At 31.2% G+C, this 19,137-nt stretch overlaps 2 protein-coding genes across 2 annotated transcripts; both read left to right on the top strand.

Annotated features, from left to right (window-relative positions):
- The first annotated feature begins 9,493 nt into the window (after positions 1–9,493).
- LOC114406660 (transcription factor ORG2-like) lies at positions 9,494–11,856 on the top strand. The gene is made up of 3 exons (XM_028369426.1): positions 9,494–9,830; positions 10,666–11,028; positions 11,351–11,856. The coding sequence occupies exons 1-3, from the start codon at positions 9,549–9,551 to the stop codon at positions 11,429–11,431; spliced, it is 726 nt and encodes a 241-aa protein (XP_028225227.1). The 5' UTR covers positions 9,494–9,548; the 3' UTR covers positions 11,432–11,856.
- A 3,852-nt stretch (positions 11,857–15,708) lies between these two features.
- LOC114406661 (transcription factor ORG3-like) lies at positions 15,709–17,885 on the top strand. The gene is made up of 3 exons (XM_028369427.1): positions 15,709–16,072; positions 16,708–17,070; positions 17,456–17,885. Exons 1-3 carry the CDS (start codon positions 15,791–15,793, stop codon positions 17,534–17,536), a joined length of 726 nt encoding a protein of 241 aa, XP_028225228.1. The 5' UTR covers positions 15,709–15,790; the 3' UTR covers positions 17,537–17,885.
- Positions 17,886–19,137: the final 1,252 nt, after the last annotated feature.

Below are 19,137 nucleotides of genomic sequence, written 5' to 3' on the forward strand. Positions count from 1 at the left end.
GGACATGCTTCTTGATGCCTTAAGGAAAATGATTTTTTATGCCAATGGAGGTTGTAGAATTTTACTTTACGTAGGTGATGGTTGTGTCGAATATGACTATATGGAGTTCAAACGCGACGATGATGTGAAAAAAATATTTTTCATCTATTCATAATTTAGTATCAAAAGTATGAGGAGTTGAATGCAACTTTTGAGCGTTATCTAGATAAAATCCTTGTCTTACTGCACAAACTAAGGAAACCAAGAATGACTGATGTGATCATTGCTATGATGCGTGATGAATCTATATAGTCATTAAGCAAACTAGTTATTGTTACTTTTTTTATAATTAACTTGCAATTCATCATTGAAATTTTGTTACATTTTTTTTAAGATTCTCTTCTTTAATTGTGTTAGTTTTAGAAGATTATGATGTTTATCTAAGATTTTTTTTTCTTCAATCATGCAAAATAGTACTAAATCTACAATTTGAAATGAAAATAAAATGAAATAAAAATTAAAACTATTGTATTATTGAAATATATTTTTCTAGAGTGAATTTTCATTATCTTTTCATTTTCCTTTTTTTAAAAAATATTATAATCTTTCTATAAAAAGTTAAAATTAATTTGTTGTTAATAAAATTTGTAATTAATCCACAATTTATATTTATGGGACTACACTAATATTCTATCGGTAAAACATCATAAACATGAATAAAATAACGCAAAAAATCACCTCCATAAGTTATTTATCTAAGCTTTCTTTATTATTTTTTTCATCTTCTTCAATCTAAATATACTTGGTTTCATCTTTTTGTTTTCTTTATTTTTAGCTACGTTTAGTCTCAAATTATGCCACCTATTCTAAATATTTCATTTAAGGATTAATTATTTATTTAAAATACGATTTGATAAAAATGGATTACAAGTGTTTTTTTTAAATAAATTAATTTAAAATTAACTAACAACATATGCAAAATAATTTTTTAAAATCAATGAGAAAAAATGAAAAATTTAAAACAAATAACAAAAAACATAAAAAAAATAGTTAAGAAGTCAGTTCCTTTGGAACCGATTTCATTATTGTGTTTAAAAAAACAAATGAACATTTAAATATCAGTTTCTTAGAGAATCTTTAACACTGAATCTTGGGGATAAATCTTAAGTTGAAGATCTCAACTTCCCCAGATTCACCAATAAAGCACCCCTCAATATTTCTATGTTGGAAATCCAATTCTTAAGAAAGACGTGTATATTTGCACAATTTAAAAAAAAATAATCCTACTTGTGACAATAACAATAAAATTCAGGAGGAATCAAAATAGTTGGAATGTAGGAATGGCACAACATAAGAGATGAAGAAGAAGAACTAAAAGACAAGCCAAAAAATTTAAAAACATATAATAAAGAATATATTTACATAGAAGATATTAAACATATTTTATAGACCTTAAACTACAAATGACAATAACCAATTTCATATTCCATAAAAAATTTAATAAATTAAATTTAGATTAAAAATTGGTATTTATGTTAATTATATTTTTCTTATGAAAATTCTTATTAATCATATTTCTAAAACATATTAAATATGACTAAATTATGTAACTCACTAAATTATTTTTGAGGACAATAGTAGCCAACGGCAATTAAAGAATAATTTAATTTCAAAAAGTTAAAAAATTGAAGAATAAAAATATTGCTGTAACAAAGACTACAACTTTAAAAGCAAATGATGACAAACCTTTAGGATAACTTGATAGCCTTTGTTTTACTAAGATTTACATAGCATGCGGTCTAGATATGTTCACTAGGACCGAAAGATGGAAGTTTCTAGATATTTTTCAAAATTTAAGTAGTCAATCTTATATATAGTGTTTGTAAAGTTTGATTCATTGATAAAGATTAATAAAATTATTTGGTTACAAATTGACAATTATTTATAAATTTTAAAGTAATAATAATAATAATAATAATAATAATATATTATAAAAAGAAAACTATTTAAAAGATAAAAATGAATACAAAAAAATTTATCTAGAAAAAAAAACAATTATCTCTACAATAAATATTACAAAATAATAGAATATTTTATTACTACTTAAATAATATTATTTACATACTTAAATTTCCAAAGCAAAATAATTAATTACCTAATATCATTTTTTTAAAAATGATCTAATATAAAAAAATTAATTTGAAAAAGTCAAGGGGGCCTTTGCCCCCCTCAGTTTGCTGTGAACAGGGAGGGTCAAACCCGTACCACACCCGACCGGTTCCGTGGCATCCCTAACTGCATATGATAATCTGCCTTGACACATTTATATAATCACTCAGTCTGGCCAAAATGTTTGTCATTTAGGTTAATGCATTTTTGTCCTATAATTTTTTTATTTATAAATAACATAATTTTTAATCGCAACTCGTTATTAATTATTACGAAAAATATTTTTCTTATCGCCAAAGTAAAGGATATTATTTATTGATAGAAGGTACCGCTGGTACCAAGCAAAATACAAAGAGCAGAAAGTCTTTAGCTAACCCTACAAAATAAATAGACCCCCTCATGGTTACAAGATATCTATTACGAAAAATATGAATATTTAATAGAAAATATAACTAATGCATAACTGTAATTGGATTGGAGTTCATCAAAATTATAAGACGAATGTTACCACCATTCTCTAACTAATATATTTTCTTTATTATTGATAAAATATTATGAAATCATTTGTGAAATTTATTGAAAGAAATTACTTAGCAGTAAAAAAGGGTTTTGCACAAAAAGCATGCACGAAAAGGTAAGTAAATAGTTACGCATAATGCATGATTTCTGTTAAATATCTCTGTCTTTCTTTTTCCTTTAATTTTTAAATAATAAAAAGAAAGCATCATATTTTATTATTGATTTCGTAGTAACTTAATTTTTCGTAAGAGAAGTTTTAAATATTACGAAAGAAATTCGACCGAACTTAATTTGTATCAACCATCCACCATAATTTTTTTTTATCAAATGCCAAATTAATTTTATATTTTTTTAACTTAAAATTTTCAATAAAATAGTGTCACATGCATATTACTGTGCTTTTTTATACAAAAGAGTGTCATACTACTATTATTTAGCAACTTTTTTTAGAAATAAATAGCATTACTCTTTAGTCTTTATTTATCAAAATAAGGATTGTGACTTGTATAGTTTCTTAAGTCTTGATAAATTTCAATAAATAATTGTGTGTCGCTAATCACACTTATCAAACTATAATATTTGCATTTTCAATTATCATGAAGTCTTAATATAGTTAACTAAATGTAAGTTGTGATCAGTTTCAAAATTGTAGTTCTTTTATCTACCATCCCTATTTTTTCTTAAAACCCTAGCTAGCTCCATCATCTGCATCGTTGAACAACTATTCACTTAAAATACATAGCAGAGAATAAGGGAATCTTCGAGTGTGTGTGTGTTGGACATTTTAGTGTAATTGATCTCTTTATTATGTTAAAATAAGAGTGCACGCTTGTTTTAATGTAATAACGAGATGTTCGGTTTAGGCAAAGGTTGGAAGTTACTAAAACTTCCATCAACGGTTGGAAGTTACATGGAAGTTACTAAAACTTCCATTAACGGCAATTTTTAAAAATAAATAACTTCCATCAACCGCCAAAAACCACCTGTTCTTTGATTATAAATAATCATCCTGGTTTAGAAAGCATAACATGTGAAAAACATACAAGACCAAAACAAAACTCTTGAATTATAATCTTCTGATTTTATCAGATTGAACAATTTTGGTTGAACCCCAAAATTTGATTCAATCTGAAAGTGTTTATACACGACTTCAGATTTATCCAGGATTATCTCGATTTTCAAAATTAACCAACAAAAGATTGAATCAAAACTTTCGAGATGACGAACGATAGTTCGAAGATGACAAGCAAGTTTGCGAAGTTGGACAAGTTTGAAGGGCAGGATTTCAGAAGATGGCAGAAGAAGATGCACTTTCTCTTGACAACATTGAATGTGGTGTATGTGCTGAGTACACCGATGCCGGTGTATATGGAAGGCGAAACTCTGGATCAAACAAGGAAGCGTTCGAAATGGGAGAACGACGATTACATTTGTCGTGGACACATTCTGAACGGTATGTCTGACTCTCTCTTTGATATTTATCAAAATGTTGAGTCTGCTAAGGAATTATGGGACTCTCTTGAATCCAAGTATATGGCAGAAGATGCCTCAAGTAACAAATTCTTAGTTAGTAATTTCTTTAATTACAAAATGATTGATTCGAGGCCTGTTATGGAGCAATATAATGAACTGCTGCGGATTTTGGGTCAGTTTACTCAACATGATTTGAAAATGGATGAATCCATTGCAGTTTCATCTATAATTGATAAACTGCCTTCTTCTTGGAAAGACTTCAAGCATACCTTGAAACATAAGAAGGAAGAGTTGACTCTGGTTCAACTCGGTAGTCATTTCATGATTGAGGAGTCGCTGAGGGCTCAGGAAATTGACAAAGTCAATAATAAAACCGTAGCAGGTTCCTCTTCCGTTAATATGGTAGAGGAAAGTGAAACAGTTAAGCAAAATTACAATGCTAAAGGTAACAAACGAAAATTTCAAGGAAATAAGAACAAAGGTCCAAACAAACAGACAAAATTGTCATGTTGGAAGTGTGGGAAACCTGGTCATTTAAAGAGGGATTGTCGGGTGTTCAAAGGAAAGAACAAGGCTGGTCCAAGTGGGTCTAATGATCCTGAAAAGCAACAAGGATGATGACGTTGCTTGGTGGTTTGATTCGGGAGCAACAAGCCATGTGTGCAAGGATCATCGTTGGTTCAAGGAATTTAAACCAATCGATGATGGCTCTATTGTGAAGATGGGCAATGTTGCAACTGAACCAATCCTAGGATTAGGTTGTGTGAATTTAGTTTTTACTTCCGGAAAAAGTTTGTATTTGGATAATGTCTTATTTGTACCTGGTATTCGTAAGAACTTATTGTCTGGTATGGTTTTAAATAATTGTGGTTTCAAGCAAGTACTTGAAAGTGACAAGTACATCTTGTCAAGACATGGTTCGTTTGTTGGATTTGGTTATCGTTGTAATGGAATGTTTAAATTAAACATTGATCTTCCTTTTGTTCATGAATCTGTTTGTATGGCCTCGTGTAGTTCTATAACTAATATGAAAAAATCAGAAATTTGGCATGCTAGATTAGGACATGTTCATTACAAAAGATTAAAAGATATGTCAAAAACAAGTATGATTCCTCCTTTTGATATGAACATTGAAAAATGCAAAACTTGCACGTTGACCAAGATCACTAGGAAACCTTTTAAGGATGTTAAAAGTGAGACTAAAGTCTTAGACCTTATTCATAGTGATTTGTGTGATTTGCATGCTACTCCATCATTAGGTCATAAAAAATATCTTGTTACTTTTATTGATGATGCATCAAGGTATTGTTATGTATATTTATTAAATACAAAAGATGAAGCTCTTGATAAATTTAAAATTTATAAGAAAGAGGTAGAACTTCATCAAAATGGGCTAATCAAAACTCTTCGTACGGATAGGGGAGGTGAGTATTATGATCCAGTTTATTTTCAATCTACTGGAATAATACATCAAACTACATCTCCCTATACACCACAACAAAATGGTGTAGCCGAAAGGAAGAATAGAACCTTGAAAGAAATGGTGAATTCCATGTTATCCTATTTGGGTTTAAGTGAAGGATTTTGGGGTGAGGCTATGTTGACAGCCTGTTACTTGTTGAACCGAATTCCTAACAAAAGGAATAAGGTTACCCCATATGAACTTTGGCACAAAAAGACACCAAATTTGAGTTATCTCAAAATTTGGGGATGTAGGGCTGTAGTCAGGCTTACAGAACCTAAAAGGAAAACCATAGGTGAAAGAGGTATAGATTGCATATTTATTGGATATGCTGAACATTCTAAAGCATATAGATTCTATGTGCTAGAATCTAATGATTCTGTTGCTGTGAACTCGGTTATAGAGTCACGAGATGCTATCTTTGATGAACAAAGGTTTACATCTATACCTAGGCCAAAGGACATGAATTCCATGTCGAAAGTCTCAGTTAATATTGAGGATATACCTTCAACTAGTACTGAAACTAGAAAGAGTACGAGAGTAAGAAAGGCTAAGTCATTTGGTGATGACTTTCAACTCTATTTGGTTGAAGGGTCAAGGAATGATATTCAATTTCAATATCAATATTGCCTTAATGTTGAGGAAGACCCAAAGACTTTTAGTGAAGCAATGGCTTCAAGGGATGCTGTATTCTGGAAAGAAGCAATCCAAAGTGAGATGGATTCCATCAAGCAAAATAATACCTGGAAATTGGTTGACTTACCTCCTGGATGTAAGCCATTAGGATGTAAGATGATCTTTAGGAGAAAGATGAAAGTGGATGGTACTGTTGACAAGTACAAAGCTAGATTGGTTATCCAAGGCTTTAGGCAAAAGGAGGGTATTGATTTTTTCGATACATATGCTCCTGTTGCTAGGATATCCACTATTAGACTGTTGTTAGCACTTGCTGCTATCCACAATCTGATGATTCACCAAATGGATGTGAAAACTGCATTCTTAAATGGTGAATTGGATGAAGAGATATACATGAAACAACCTGAAGGGTTTGTTATGCCAGGAAATGAAAATAAGGTGTGTAAACTGATGAAATCTCTTTATGGCTTGAAACAAGCGCCTAAGCAATGGCATCAAAAATTTGATGAGGTTGTGTTGTCTAGTGGTTTTGTTATAAACCAAGCAGATAAATGTCTATACAGCAAGTTTGATACTCATGGCAAAGGAGTTATCATTTGTCTATATGTAGACGACATGTTGATCTTTGGTACCGACCAAGATCAAGTTGATGAAACTAAGGCATTTTTGTCTTCTAAGTTTGATATGAAAGATATGGGGGAGGCGGATGTGATCTTAGGAATAAAGATCAAACGTGGAAACAATGGCATTTCCATCTCTCAATCACATTATATTGAGAAGATTTTGGAGAAATTTAATTTTAAAGATTGTTCTCCGGTAAGTACTCCCATTGATCCTAACCTAAAGCTATTACCTAATAAAGGTGTAGCAGTGTCTCAACTTGAATACTCAAGGGCGATAGGATCACTCATGTATGCAATGATTAGTACTAGGCCTGATATAGCTTATGCTGTTGCTAAACTCAGTAGGTTTACAAGTAATCCTAGTTCTCATCATTGGCAAGCTATGAATAGAGTATTCAAGTACTTAAAGGGAACCATTGACTATGGTTTGACATATACTGGATTTCCTTCGGTTATTGAAGGTTACTCTGATGCAAGTTGGATAACCAATATGGAGGATTATTCATCCACAAGTGGTTGGGTATTCCTCCTTGGAGGAGGTGCTATCTCTTGGGCATCCAAGAAACAGAACTGCATTACAAATTCAACAATGGAATCTGAATTTGTAGCTTTAGCAGCAGCTGGTAAAGAAGCTGAGTGGCTAAGAAATCTGATCTATGAGATTCCATTGTGGCCCAAACCTATACCTCCCATGTCTATCAGGTGTGATAGTCAGGCAACTTTGGCTAAGGCATATAGTCAAGTGTATAATGGGAAGTCTAGACACTTGGGTGTTAAACACAACATAGTTCGGGAGTTAATCATGCATGGTGTGATATCAGTGGAGTTTGTGAGAACTCAGCATAATTTGGCCGATCATTTAACCAAAGGGTTAAGTAGAGATCTCGTGAAAAGGTCGGCTGTGGGATTAGGATTAAAGTCCATCTGAAATCTCTTATGTTAAGATACCCAATTCCCATCTAATATGACATTAGGTGCTGAATTCAATGTGGAAAGCTTAACATGTAGAGATTGGAACACATCATCGAAAGTATCCCAAAAGGAATGTGTTCGGTTCTGTAAGTTAAGGAGGTTGAAGTATAACTTCTCAATGGTCCTTTTGAAAAATTGCATTTGCAGGTGCAAGAAAGAAAAGGACTACCTATATAAGCATGAAGTTTAGCCGCTTCAAGAAGCTGGGACTTAGCTTTGATATGCTTATGAAGGATAGGGACACAGGCTAGTAAAACTAGTGTCGAGCAAGAGTAATGTTAAAAACTATTGTGCAGATTATCTTCATGTATTCATTATGAATAGAAAGGGTTCAATCCTTAGTGACACCCTGATATTCGAATATTTGAAACGTGTAATTTGCTAAGATGAAATTCAATCGTCACGATATTTCATCTATGCAGTAGTTTGTGGTATGTTATGACTTTGGTGATTTGATCGGTAATTACACTAAAATGGGGGAGGTTTGTTGGACATTTTAGTGTAATTGATCTCTTTATTATGTTAAAATAAGAGTGCACGCTTGTTTTAATGTAATAACGAGATGTTCGGTTTAGGCAAAGGTTGGAAGTTACTAAAACTTCCATCAACGGTTGGAAGTTACATGGAAGTTACTAAAACTTCCATTAACGGCAATTTTTAAAAATAAATAACTTCCATCAACCGCCAAAAACCACCTGTTCTTTGATTATAAATAATCATCCTGGTTTAGAAAGCATAACATGTGAAAAACATACAAGACCAAAACAAAACTCTTGAATTATAATCTTCTGATTTTATCCGATTGAACAATTTTGGTTGAACCCCAAAATTTGATTCAATCTGAAAGTGTTTATACACGACTTCAGATTTATCCAGGATTATCTCGATTTTCAAAATTAACCAACAGTGTGGTTGGTAATTTTCAAACATGTTCACTGTATTTCTAAACACAATCATATCAGATCCGGTTTCATATCATAAAAAACGGGAAAGGTTTGTCATGGAGTCTAAACAAAAACCTTATCTTTTCTCACTACTTCATATATAAGCTAATTCATTAGCACCATTCAACCAGTTAAACCTTTTTTTTTTATTGGTACAATCAGTTAAACAACCCCTTAAAATATTGTTAACATTTATTGTAATAAACTTCATTTTGTAACACTTATGATGGCAGAATCAAAGAGAATATACCACATTCATGACCGAATGAAAAAAAAATGAGGAGGAAACTGGAAACACATGGATGCCACATAGACAAATAAGGAACTAAATAAGTGTAACGTGTTTCGGTTTTCATCCACGCTCTTCCACCATCTCACCCTCTCTGCTGCATAAACAAACACATAGATGCCACATTTCAGGCACGCGTTTGCATGTGCAACCATTAATTATCTAAGTGCGAAAATTATTTTATGATGATGGATAGTGACCCTAGTGTAATTCGTTTTTTACTTAATACCTAAACTCTTACTCGAAAGATGAAGTTAATTATATTTAATACCTAAACCCTTACTTGAAAGATGAAGCTATATATATTTAAGAAAAGAATCTTTTATTGATTTTTCAGCAGTCACTTATTATTTATTCAAATACATAAACATGTATGATTACGTAATGGATGATGACTCGTGTATATATATTCACAAGTCGAGATCATGATCGCATTATCTAATTAATTTGTTAATTGTTCCTAACAAGTCTTCACCATCATTATGGTTGCTTTGTTTTCCCCTCCAGTGTTCTCAACCAAGGGATGGCTCTTAGAAGAGGATCCATTAAGCTATGATGTGTCCTCTGAGTACTCATTTCCCTATCAATTTTATTCACCACAGACACAGATTGAGCTTGAAATTGAAAGGTCCACTTCTCCATCCCCTGAAGACCCTGCCATGGTCAAAAAGCTTAGCCACAACGCTAGTGAACGTGATCGCCGCAAGAAGGTCAATCACTTGGTTTCTTCACTTCGTTCACTTCTTCCAGTGGCTGATCAAACGGTACTTTAAGTCCCTTCTTTATATCTTTTCCCTTTCATCTTTTTATTTATTTATTTTAAAATTGGTATAACCATAATCTTTTGTAGGAACCAATTTCAAGAAATTAAGATTAATGGGTTTCCATAGCTTCCATGATCGAGATTTCTATGATATATAATTGTCCACTGAGATGTTTATCCAATTCATAAAAACAAATATTGTATCTATTCCAAAATTATGATCAGTCATTAGGAAACAATTTTACAAAAAATATTCTTATTCTATTTCTTAATTTCAATAAATAATTTAATATTAAGTCTTTCAAAATAATAATATTTGTTAGAACTGATTCATACAACTCATAATAATTTATGTTCTTTAATCATGTAATAAAAAAATATATTTGTTAGAGAATAAAATTAGAATAAATATTTTAATATCTTATTGATAACTTGATAATATTAAATAGTATTACTTTTTTATTTAATGCAAAAACATCCATAAAAAATAATATATATATATATATATATATATATATATATATATATATATATATATATATATATATATATATATATTTCTCCCGGGAGTGTATAATTAGAAAAATACTAACTACAAAAAGAAATATAGACCATTTTTCTTAGCTTCACATAATTTTATATACAAAATATGTTCTAGTACCTGTTTCTATTTCCATTTCCTATGCATTTAGGAGTCCGGTTAATATTATAAACACTGACGACAACAAATTACCATAAAAAGCCACAAAATCATACTAACAAAAAGCAAATGATACTTCACCTATTAAATTGCCATAAATAGTTATCTCATTCCATGTTAATTATTGTTGTTGCAGAAAAAAATGAGCATTCCGACTACAGTTTCGCGAGTCATAAAATACATACCCGAGTTACAACAGCAAGTGGAAGCACTATCTAAGAAAAAAGAGGATCTTTTGTGCAGAATTTCTCGGCAATTGCAAGGAGATGCAGTGAACAAAGATTCTCAAAGGAGAATTTCCCACCACAACTCTGATTTTGTTGTTTCAACAAGTAGGCTCAACGATTGTGAAGCTGTTGTTCACATTTCCTCTTATGAGGCTCACAAGGCTCCACTATCCGAGATCTTGCAATGTTTAGAAAATAATGGCCTTCTTCTGCTAAATGCTTCTTCCTCTGAAACCTTTGGAGGAAGGGTCTTCTACAACTTGCATTTCCAGGTATGTTTTATGATATTTGTTTTTTCTTTTTTCTTGTTGGTTTATTGTTGATCTCCAGTTTTTCACTATATTTCTTACATAAAACCTTTTAAAAGAAAAACTTTCATTTCAATTCATATATTATATTTTAAAAGTTTAAGATAACATTAATTATTAGGTTTTTAATTATATCCTTAATTTTATTCTTATCAAGAAAAAATAAAAAAGAAATGACGGTGTATGAAATGTTATTGAAGTAATAAGACAGAAAAAGGACATTTAACAAAAGGAAATATAATATTTGAATTTGAGAACTAATGAAGCAGTACTGGTGTTTCTGCAGGTGGAAAAAACTCAGAGATTAGAGTCCGAGATTCTAACTGAGAAGCTTTTGTCAATATATGAGAAGCAAAGGATTTTCTAATCAAACTAAAGTTGGCCCTAATTATGTTGATCAAACCATCTTAAGTGCTCTGATGTTAAATTTTAGGAGTTAAAGAAAGAATGTTGTATAAACATAATTGTCTTCACGACTCATATGATACTCGTGACAAAAGACATACTCAGCAACAACTTGAGGAACATTAACAACTGGCTCCTTAATTTTGGTGCACCAGCAAGCACTGCAACAACCTTTCTGATCTTTGCCATGCTCTGTGAGCAAAGGCAGTGGTCGTGCTCACCCATGTCTAGATGCACTATGGGCATCAGTGACATCAATCGCTCTTTGATGTGAACTCTCGTCCACTCTACAACCACCAATTATCATAGGTGAAGTCATTTTGTACATGAAAGTTAAAAAATAAGATGTTAGGCCGATTTTATTTAATGTAATTGTGTGTAATAAAATACATATAAATGCAAATACATTTAATATACTTTTTGTTATTCCCTAAAAATTTATTGAAAGATCTAATATTAGACCTAACATATTCATTTAAGATGTCATCAAACAATGATTTAATTAATTTAAATATAGATAAAATTGAGAATTTTTTAAAATAGAAGGATCAAATATATTTATTTTAAAATAGAGAGACCAAAATTATAGATGAAAGAAAATAGGAGAGATCAAAGTTGTATTTAAGCAAATTTTTTAAAAAGGTGGGGCTGAACTTAGCAATTCATTACTTTAGAATAGCAAACCCTTTAACTAGAATACAAATGAGCCCATTACCTTGTTGGTAAATATGTCTCTCAACCTTTTCGTGATAACATTTACCTTGGAGGGTCTATTCCTACTAGTGACTAACTCAAGTTGTTAGCCCTTTTAAAAAAAATAAAAACTCAAGTTCTTAGAGACCTAAGAGCCTAATTGATCGGCGGCTTACATCACACTTGTGTCATCTTGTTCTCAAAAGTCCAAGGTAGTTTTAATTGATATGGTGATTCATAATAGGCTACAGAAGGCGATTTAATATTTAGGTAAGAGCTGTTTTAATTTTACTCGTTATGAAGGATCGAAATGAGGGAATGTTGAATGCCTTTTTGGTGTCAAAGCCATTATTTTTTAGGAGAGTAGGAGCCTAATTTTTAGTTTTGTTCATATATTTTTTAGGTCAAAACGCGACTAAATTTGCTTAGAATTAATGTACAAAATTGTTGTGGATTGTTTATTTTTGTATATGGAAAGGCGAAAACATATAGATATTTCCAATATTATCTAGTAGGGTGCCAATGATATGTTGGTACTTTCAATAGAAACTCACAAAGAAGACTACTGCACAAGCCTAAATCGTAAGCAATTTTACTCAATCGTAACTACGTACTCAATTATTAGTCTTTGGATACAAGGAAATTTTCTTGCGGAGGGTTGTTTCCACCAAGAGGAATTTTAGTATTATTAAGGAGAATCAAAGTTACATCCATGAGGTGGATAAAAGTTAATTCTAAATCCTTGATCACTTGTGTTAATCAACATTAGCTAGATGATTATTTTTTACATTCTGTTTTAGTATTTATAAGATTATCAAACTTGAGAGTTTACCTAATTAAACGTGTGGGAACTCCATAAATTCTACTCGTAAATTCACAAGAGTTTACTTCATATAAAAATAATAATAAAATACTTATAAATAATATATCAACTAAATATTTTAACACCATAATAAAACAAAATAATAAATCATAAATTCTACCATACTTCATAGTAATGCAACACTACTACGTAGTAATTTGTAGAGGTGATAGTAGTAGTAGAATATTACTATTGAATATTTGATGTTGTTAGAGGTGAAAGTTCTTTAATTCAGGAACGACACACCAAATGAAGGTAGGTAAAATTCTAAAGCGCAAAAAACAATCCAAAATAACTTACATTTTGATATATTTTGTTAACTTGTTAACTCCTTGACTCATTAATAAACTTGAGAGTCTATCGAGTTTGCACTGAGTTTATTCCGAATCTACTAAAAATAAAATTTGTATATGAGTTGATTCATAGAGAATAAGAGGACTCATAAGAGTTAGCAAGTTAACTAAAAAATTTAATGACCATTAGTGTGTATATGAGCTAATTTTTTTAAAAAACCTCATAGAAACTAAAGTGAAAAAGAAAAAATGTGTTATGTACAAAGATAATATTAAAAAAAACGAGTAACGTTTTCTCAAATAATATAAAAAACAAAACCAAAATTTCATTAGCCCTACACACGATCGTAGTAAACTTTTGTCTCACAGTTGTAATATGAGATAACAAAAGGAACCATCTCCAAACCCTTTGGTTAAGGGATCATATACTAAAAGGTTTTTAGTATTTAAACGATGGAAGATATGAGTTTAAATCTTTGATTGAAAAAATTAATAATTAATAACTAATATTTATTATTGATAAAAAAGAAGTCAATGAGTACAAAAAGAAGAGAGACGATCGACAAAGACATGTACATACGGACGTGGGAATAACTTGTATTTAATACAGTCATCTTGGTTAAACGACGTATATATTGTTACTAACTTCAAAACTGCTTTATCTAGAAAGTTAGTACTATTATTATTTATTATCATGTACTACCTAATATAACTGACGGATATAATACAACTCTACTGGGTCTTGCATGCATCATCATATTTTGCTATGTACGCTAAAATTTAAAATTCCCAGCCTTAAATAATAAACCCGTGCAAACCATAGGCAAGGAAGCCGAAGGCTTGTGTATAGCATGCATCGGCACGTGCAATTCAAAGAAAACAAATCGGTTTGCCTACAAGTGCCTGCTTATGACATATTCATATAATTATTTGGTGTGGCCAAAATGTTTGCCATTTAGATTAATGCATTTTTATCCTATAAACTTTTATGTACAACATGATTTTAAATCGCAACACGTTATTATTATTACAAAAAATATATGGATTTTTAATAGAAAATATATAACTTATGCAACTGTAATTGGATTGAATTTCACCATGCAATGGAAGTTCGTATACTCTTACCCAGTTACCCGCACTTGTTTTCTTCTCATTTCTTTCTCATTTGAATGCCATCAAACAGAGCATAAATGTAAGTTGTGACTAGTTTCAAATTAAAATTGGTGTTGTTACTTTCAGCTTTTATATATACCAATACCATCCCTTTTTTCTTAAAATCCCAGCTCCATTTTTTGCATCGTTGACCAACTTTTCACTTAAAATACATATAGCAGAACCTAATTAAGGTGATCTTCCAGTGCAGTGATTTTAAATTACGGTCCGTAACCTTAAGGTATTTTTTCGCAATTACAGCTACATCAGCCACATTTTCTCACAATTATCAGTAATGCAACTGTTTTCTAGTTTATCGCAACCGCAATTTAAAATAATGCAGGACCTGAATATATATGGAAGTGTGTGTATGAATTTTCAAAGTGGTTCACTATATTTGTAAACACAATCAGATCGGTTGATATAAAAGATAAAACATGTGGAAAGGGAGAAAATTAAGAGTCGCAACCAAAACATGTTAATGTAATCAGCGATATCGTCTACATCTCAAATAATGTAGAAAATGCTTCTGAAAGGTTAGAATATTGGGGTGGATGACATGTGATACTAATTAAAGGCTATAATTTGTTTCTTTTTCTTCTGCAAGCGTTCTTTTGTAACAAGGGCGAGGCAGTAAATGCATTTAATTTGTGGCTTCTCTGCAAGAAATTAACTAATAACCAGCCAGGTTTGCATGGTTATTATATTGTCTTATTGGCTCCATTTAATCAGCTACAATTGTTAAAATATTTTTAAGACTTTTAGCAATAAACTTCATTATGTAACACTTATGTCGTTGGCAGCATAGCAGAGAATATACCAATATACCAAACTCCACACATTCATGAAGAAAAAAAGGGATGCCACATAGACAAATAAAGAACTAGAGAAATGTATCGTGTTTAGGTTTTTCATACACATGCTCTCCCACCTTCTCACCCTCTCTGCTACATAGACAAACACGTAGATGCCACATTTCAGACACGCTTTTGCATGTGCACCTATATAGTTCTCTAGAACCAAAATTATTTTATGATGATGGATAGTAATCCTGCAATTATTAAATATCTTAACTCCTACTTGAAAGATGAATTTATATTTTGAATATTCCAAGTGACGAGGAGAAACAAGAATACTTTATTGATTTTTTATCAGCCACTTATTATTTGTTCAAATATATAAACATGCATGATTACGTAAAAGGATATAATGACTTGGGTATATATATATGTTCTTATTCACAAGTCGAGATCATCATAGCATTATCTAAGTAATTTGTTAACTGCTCCTAAGTCCTAATTAACAAATCTTCATCATCATCATGGTTGCTTTGTTTTCCCCTCCGGTGTTCTCAACCAAGGGATGGTTCTTAGAAGAAGAGCCATTAAGCTATGATGTGTCTTCAGATTACTCATTTCCCTATCAATTTTTTGCACCACAGACACAGATTGAACTTGAAATAGAAAGGTCCTCTGCACCATCCCCTGAAGACCCTGCCATGGTCAAAAAGCTTAGCCACAACGCTAGTGAACGTGATCGCCGCAAGAAGGTTAATGACTTGGTTTCTTCACTTCGTTCACTTCTTCCTGGGCCAGATCAAACGGTACTTTATATCCCTAGCCTCTCTCTCACAATAATTTGTCCTTTCTTTAAATTGTTAGCCATAATATTTTGTAGGAACCAATTTCAAGAAATTAAGATGAATCGGTGCCCTTAATTAGCTTCCATGATGGTTTATAAGACATAATTGTCAAACTATATACGTTTATTCAATTCATTTTTTTTAACGGATGTTTATTCACTTCATAACAAATACTGAAACTGGATTTGCTTGTTTCACATTTGATCCTTTATACAAGTGCAAGTTTAAGGGATAGGTTTATTTTTTATTGTGCAAGAAACTCGTATAGCCAGAAATTACTTATTAATTAGATGGTATTATTGCTCTGTGTTTTATTTTCATTTTTAATTAATATGTTGATATCATAAAAAAATTAATTACATTGGTTATTTTATGTTTATAAGAATATTAACAAAAGAAATTATAAAGAAAAAGCAATCACCATTTCTTCACATTATTTTTTTTTAAAAGAAAAACAAAGACAGAGTAGATAGTGCTTTTACTATTACAAACAAATTAATACATATCAACCACAAAACTATAACAAAAAGTGAATGAAACTACATAGCTGTTTCATCAATAGAGATCTCATTCCTTGTTAATTAATGTTGTTGCAGAAAAAAATGAGCATTCCAGCTACAGTTTCGCGAGTTTTAAAATACATACCTGAGTTACAACATCAAGTGCAAGCACTAACTAAGAAAAAAGAGGAGCTTCTGTGCAGAATTTCAAAAAATCTCAAAGGAGATTCGGTGAACAAAGAATCTCAAAGGAGAATTTCCCATCACAATTCTGATTTTGCTGTTTCAACTAGTAGGCTCAACGATTGTGAAGCTGTTGTTCACATTTCCTCTTATGAGGCTCACAAGGCTCCACTATCCGACATCTTGCAATGTTTAGAAAATAATGGCCTTTATTTGCTAAATGCTTCTTCCTCTGAAACTTTTGGAGGAAGGGTCTTCTACAACTTGCATTTCCAGGTATCTTTTATGGTATTCCTTTTATCCTTTTTGCTTATTGTAGTAGTCAAATTTTTACTCTCTAGCTTGTTCTTGCATAGCCTTTTATAAGAAAAAGTTTCATTTCAATTAATCTATTATTTTAAAAGTTTAAGATAACATTAATTATTAGGTTTTTAATTATATACTTTTATTCTTATCGGAAAAAATGATGTGTATGAAATGTTATTGAAGTAATAAGACAGCAAAAGGACATTTAACAAAAGGATAATGCTAATGCTAATTAATGTGCTATGGCATTGGTTAATGATTAAAAATACATAAAAAAAATTATAAGAAAATATAGCATTTAGTGTTATAAGTACTTTATAATTTGAGAACTAATGATGTACTGCTGTTTCTGCAGGTGGAAAAAACTCATAGATTAGAGTCCGAAATTCTAACTGAGAAGCTTTTGTCAATATATGAGAAGCAAAGGATTTTCTAATCAAACGATCTTAAGTGCTCTGATGTTAAATTTGACACCTAAAAGAGTCTTCACATATTTGTCATGCATGAATGGCAAGTTCGGAAATTAGAATGGAGTAATCACATCACATGCCGCTTCTATATACATATGATTTGGTAAAAAAGCAAGTGGCCGGCAGGAAGGTGCATGGATTTTAGGAGGAGTTAAAGAAAAGAATATTGTATAAACATAAATGTTACAATCAGCCTCACGTAGCAAAGTGTGACACCCTCTTTTCTCACAAATATATGTACTAATAATGAAAGGAATAGAAAGTTAGAATTAATGAAAAGTTTTAAAACACATTTAAATAAAAGCATTTCAAAAAGGATAAAAGGTTTACATTCGTTTTTCTAGCATTCTAATAAAACTTATTTAAATAAATAATAAAATCATCTTCACTCAAAATCAGGTCGTCCAAACTGAATGAAAAGAAGTCAAACTAATAGTAGAAAACATAAAATAACTATATTATTCATGAAATTGTAACATATGATATAAAACTTCATGCACCGATATCACATCTATCAGAACATTTTCCTGACCAACATGGAACTCATCATATGCTGACTCACTTGAAACAAAATGACATTCAGCCCAAACACAAAACACACACCGAGAATGAGTTATCACATTTGTATATAATAAAATATTAGAGCATGTAAAACATATAAATACATAGAGTTAAATTTACATAAACAACATCACTTCACCAAACCACACACAAGTATTCATACTTATTCAAATTTACACTCCAGAAAATAACACCAAAATCTTAATCGTTAATTCAATGAAAGTCAAACACAAGTGTTATGTCATAGATATACTAGACTCAAGCCTACATGCAATGTGATACCATTTTCAGTGAAAAATCTCGTCGAGCGTCTAAGAGTACATGACAAGACATGTCTCACAGTGGGCAAGTCAAGTCACTCTCACTAAGTGAAATCATAGGGAGACCAATCAGAATCACACTGTTTTACAAGAATGTTCCAACCATGCGGAATCAACTTAGGCTTAAAGGAGTACTTAAACCGAGTGTATTTATCCCCAAGGCCTTGACTCCAAGGAGTCCATCAGGGCCTCTCCCTCATAATTCAGGTCCAACCCAGAAAATATTTTAACACACAGGCTCTACCTACGAACTATCCAATACACACAACTACTCAATTATTATCAAAATCTCAATTATTTTTAAAATCATTTTAACTTGTCGCACCTCAAGTAATTAAACTCATTGGGTTCCCACAGTGGAATCCATCACAAAATTTGTCGCGCCTTAAGTTGTCGCCCTTAAAAGGTCTTACAGTTGTATGATCACCGAACTCACAACTCAATATACATGTATCTCAAGTGTAACCATAATATTCTCAAACTTCAACACTTGAATAATTTTTGAAATCATATTATAACAACACTACAATATTATTAACATCAAATATATATATATATATATATATATATATATATATATATATATATATATATATAGTTAACAAATAGATAAGCATGTATTATAATAATAAAATACATCTAACTTCAAAGATTTAAACTTCCAACTTCTCTTAAACATAGGGAAG

Source organism: Glycine soja, chromosome 3 (assembly GCF_004193775.1).
Source record: "Glycine soja cultivar W05 chromosome 3, ASM419377v2, whole genome shotgun sequence".
NCBI lineage: Eukaryota > Viridiplantae > Streptophyta > Magnoliopsida > Fabales > Fabaceae > Glycine > Glycine soja.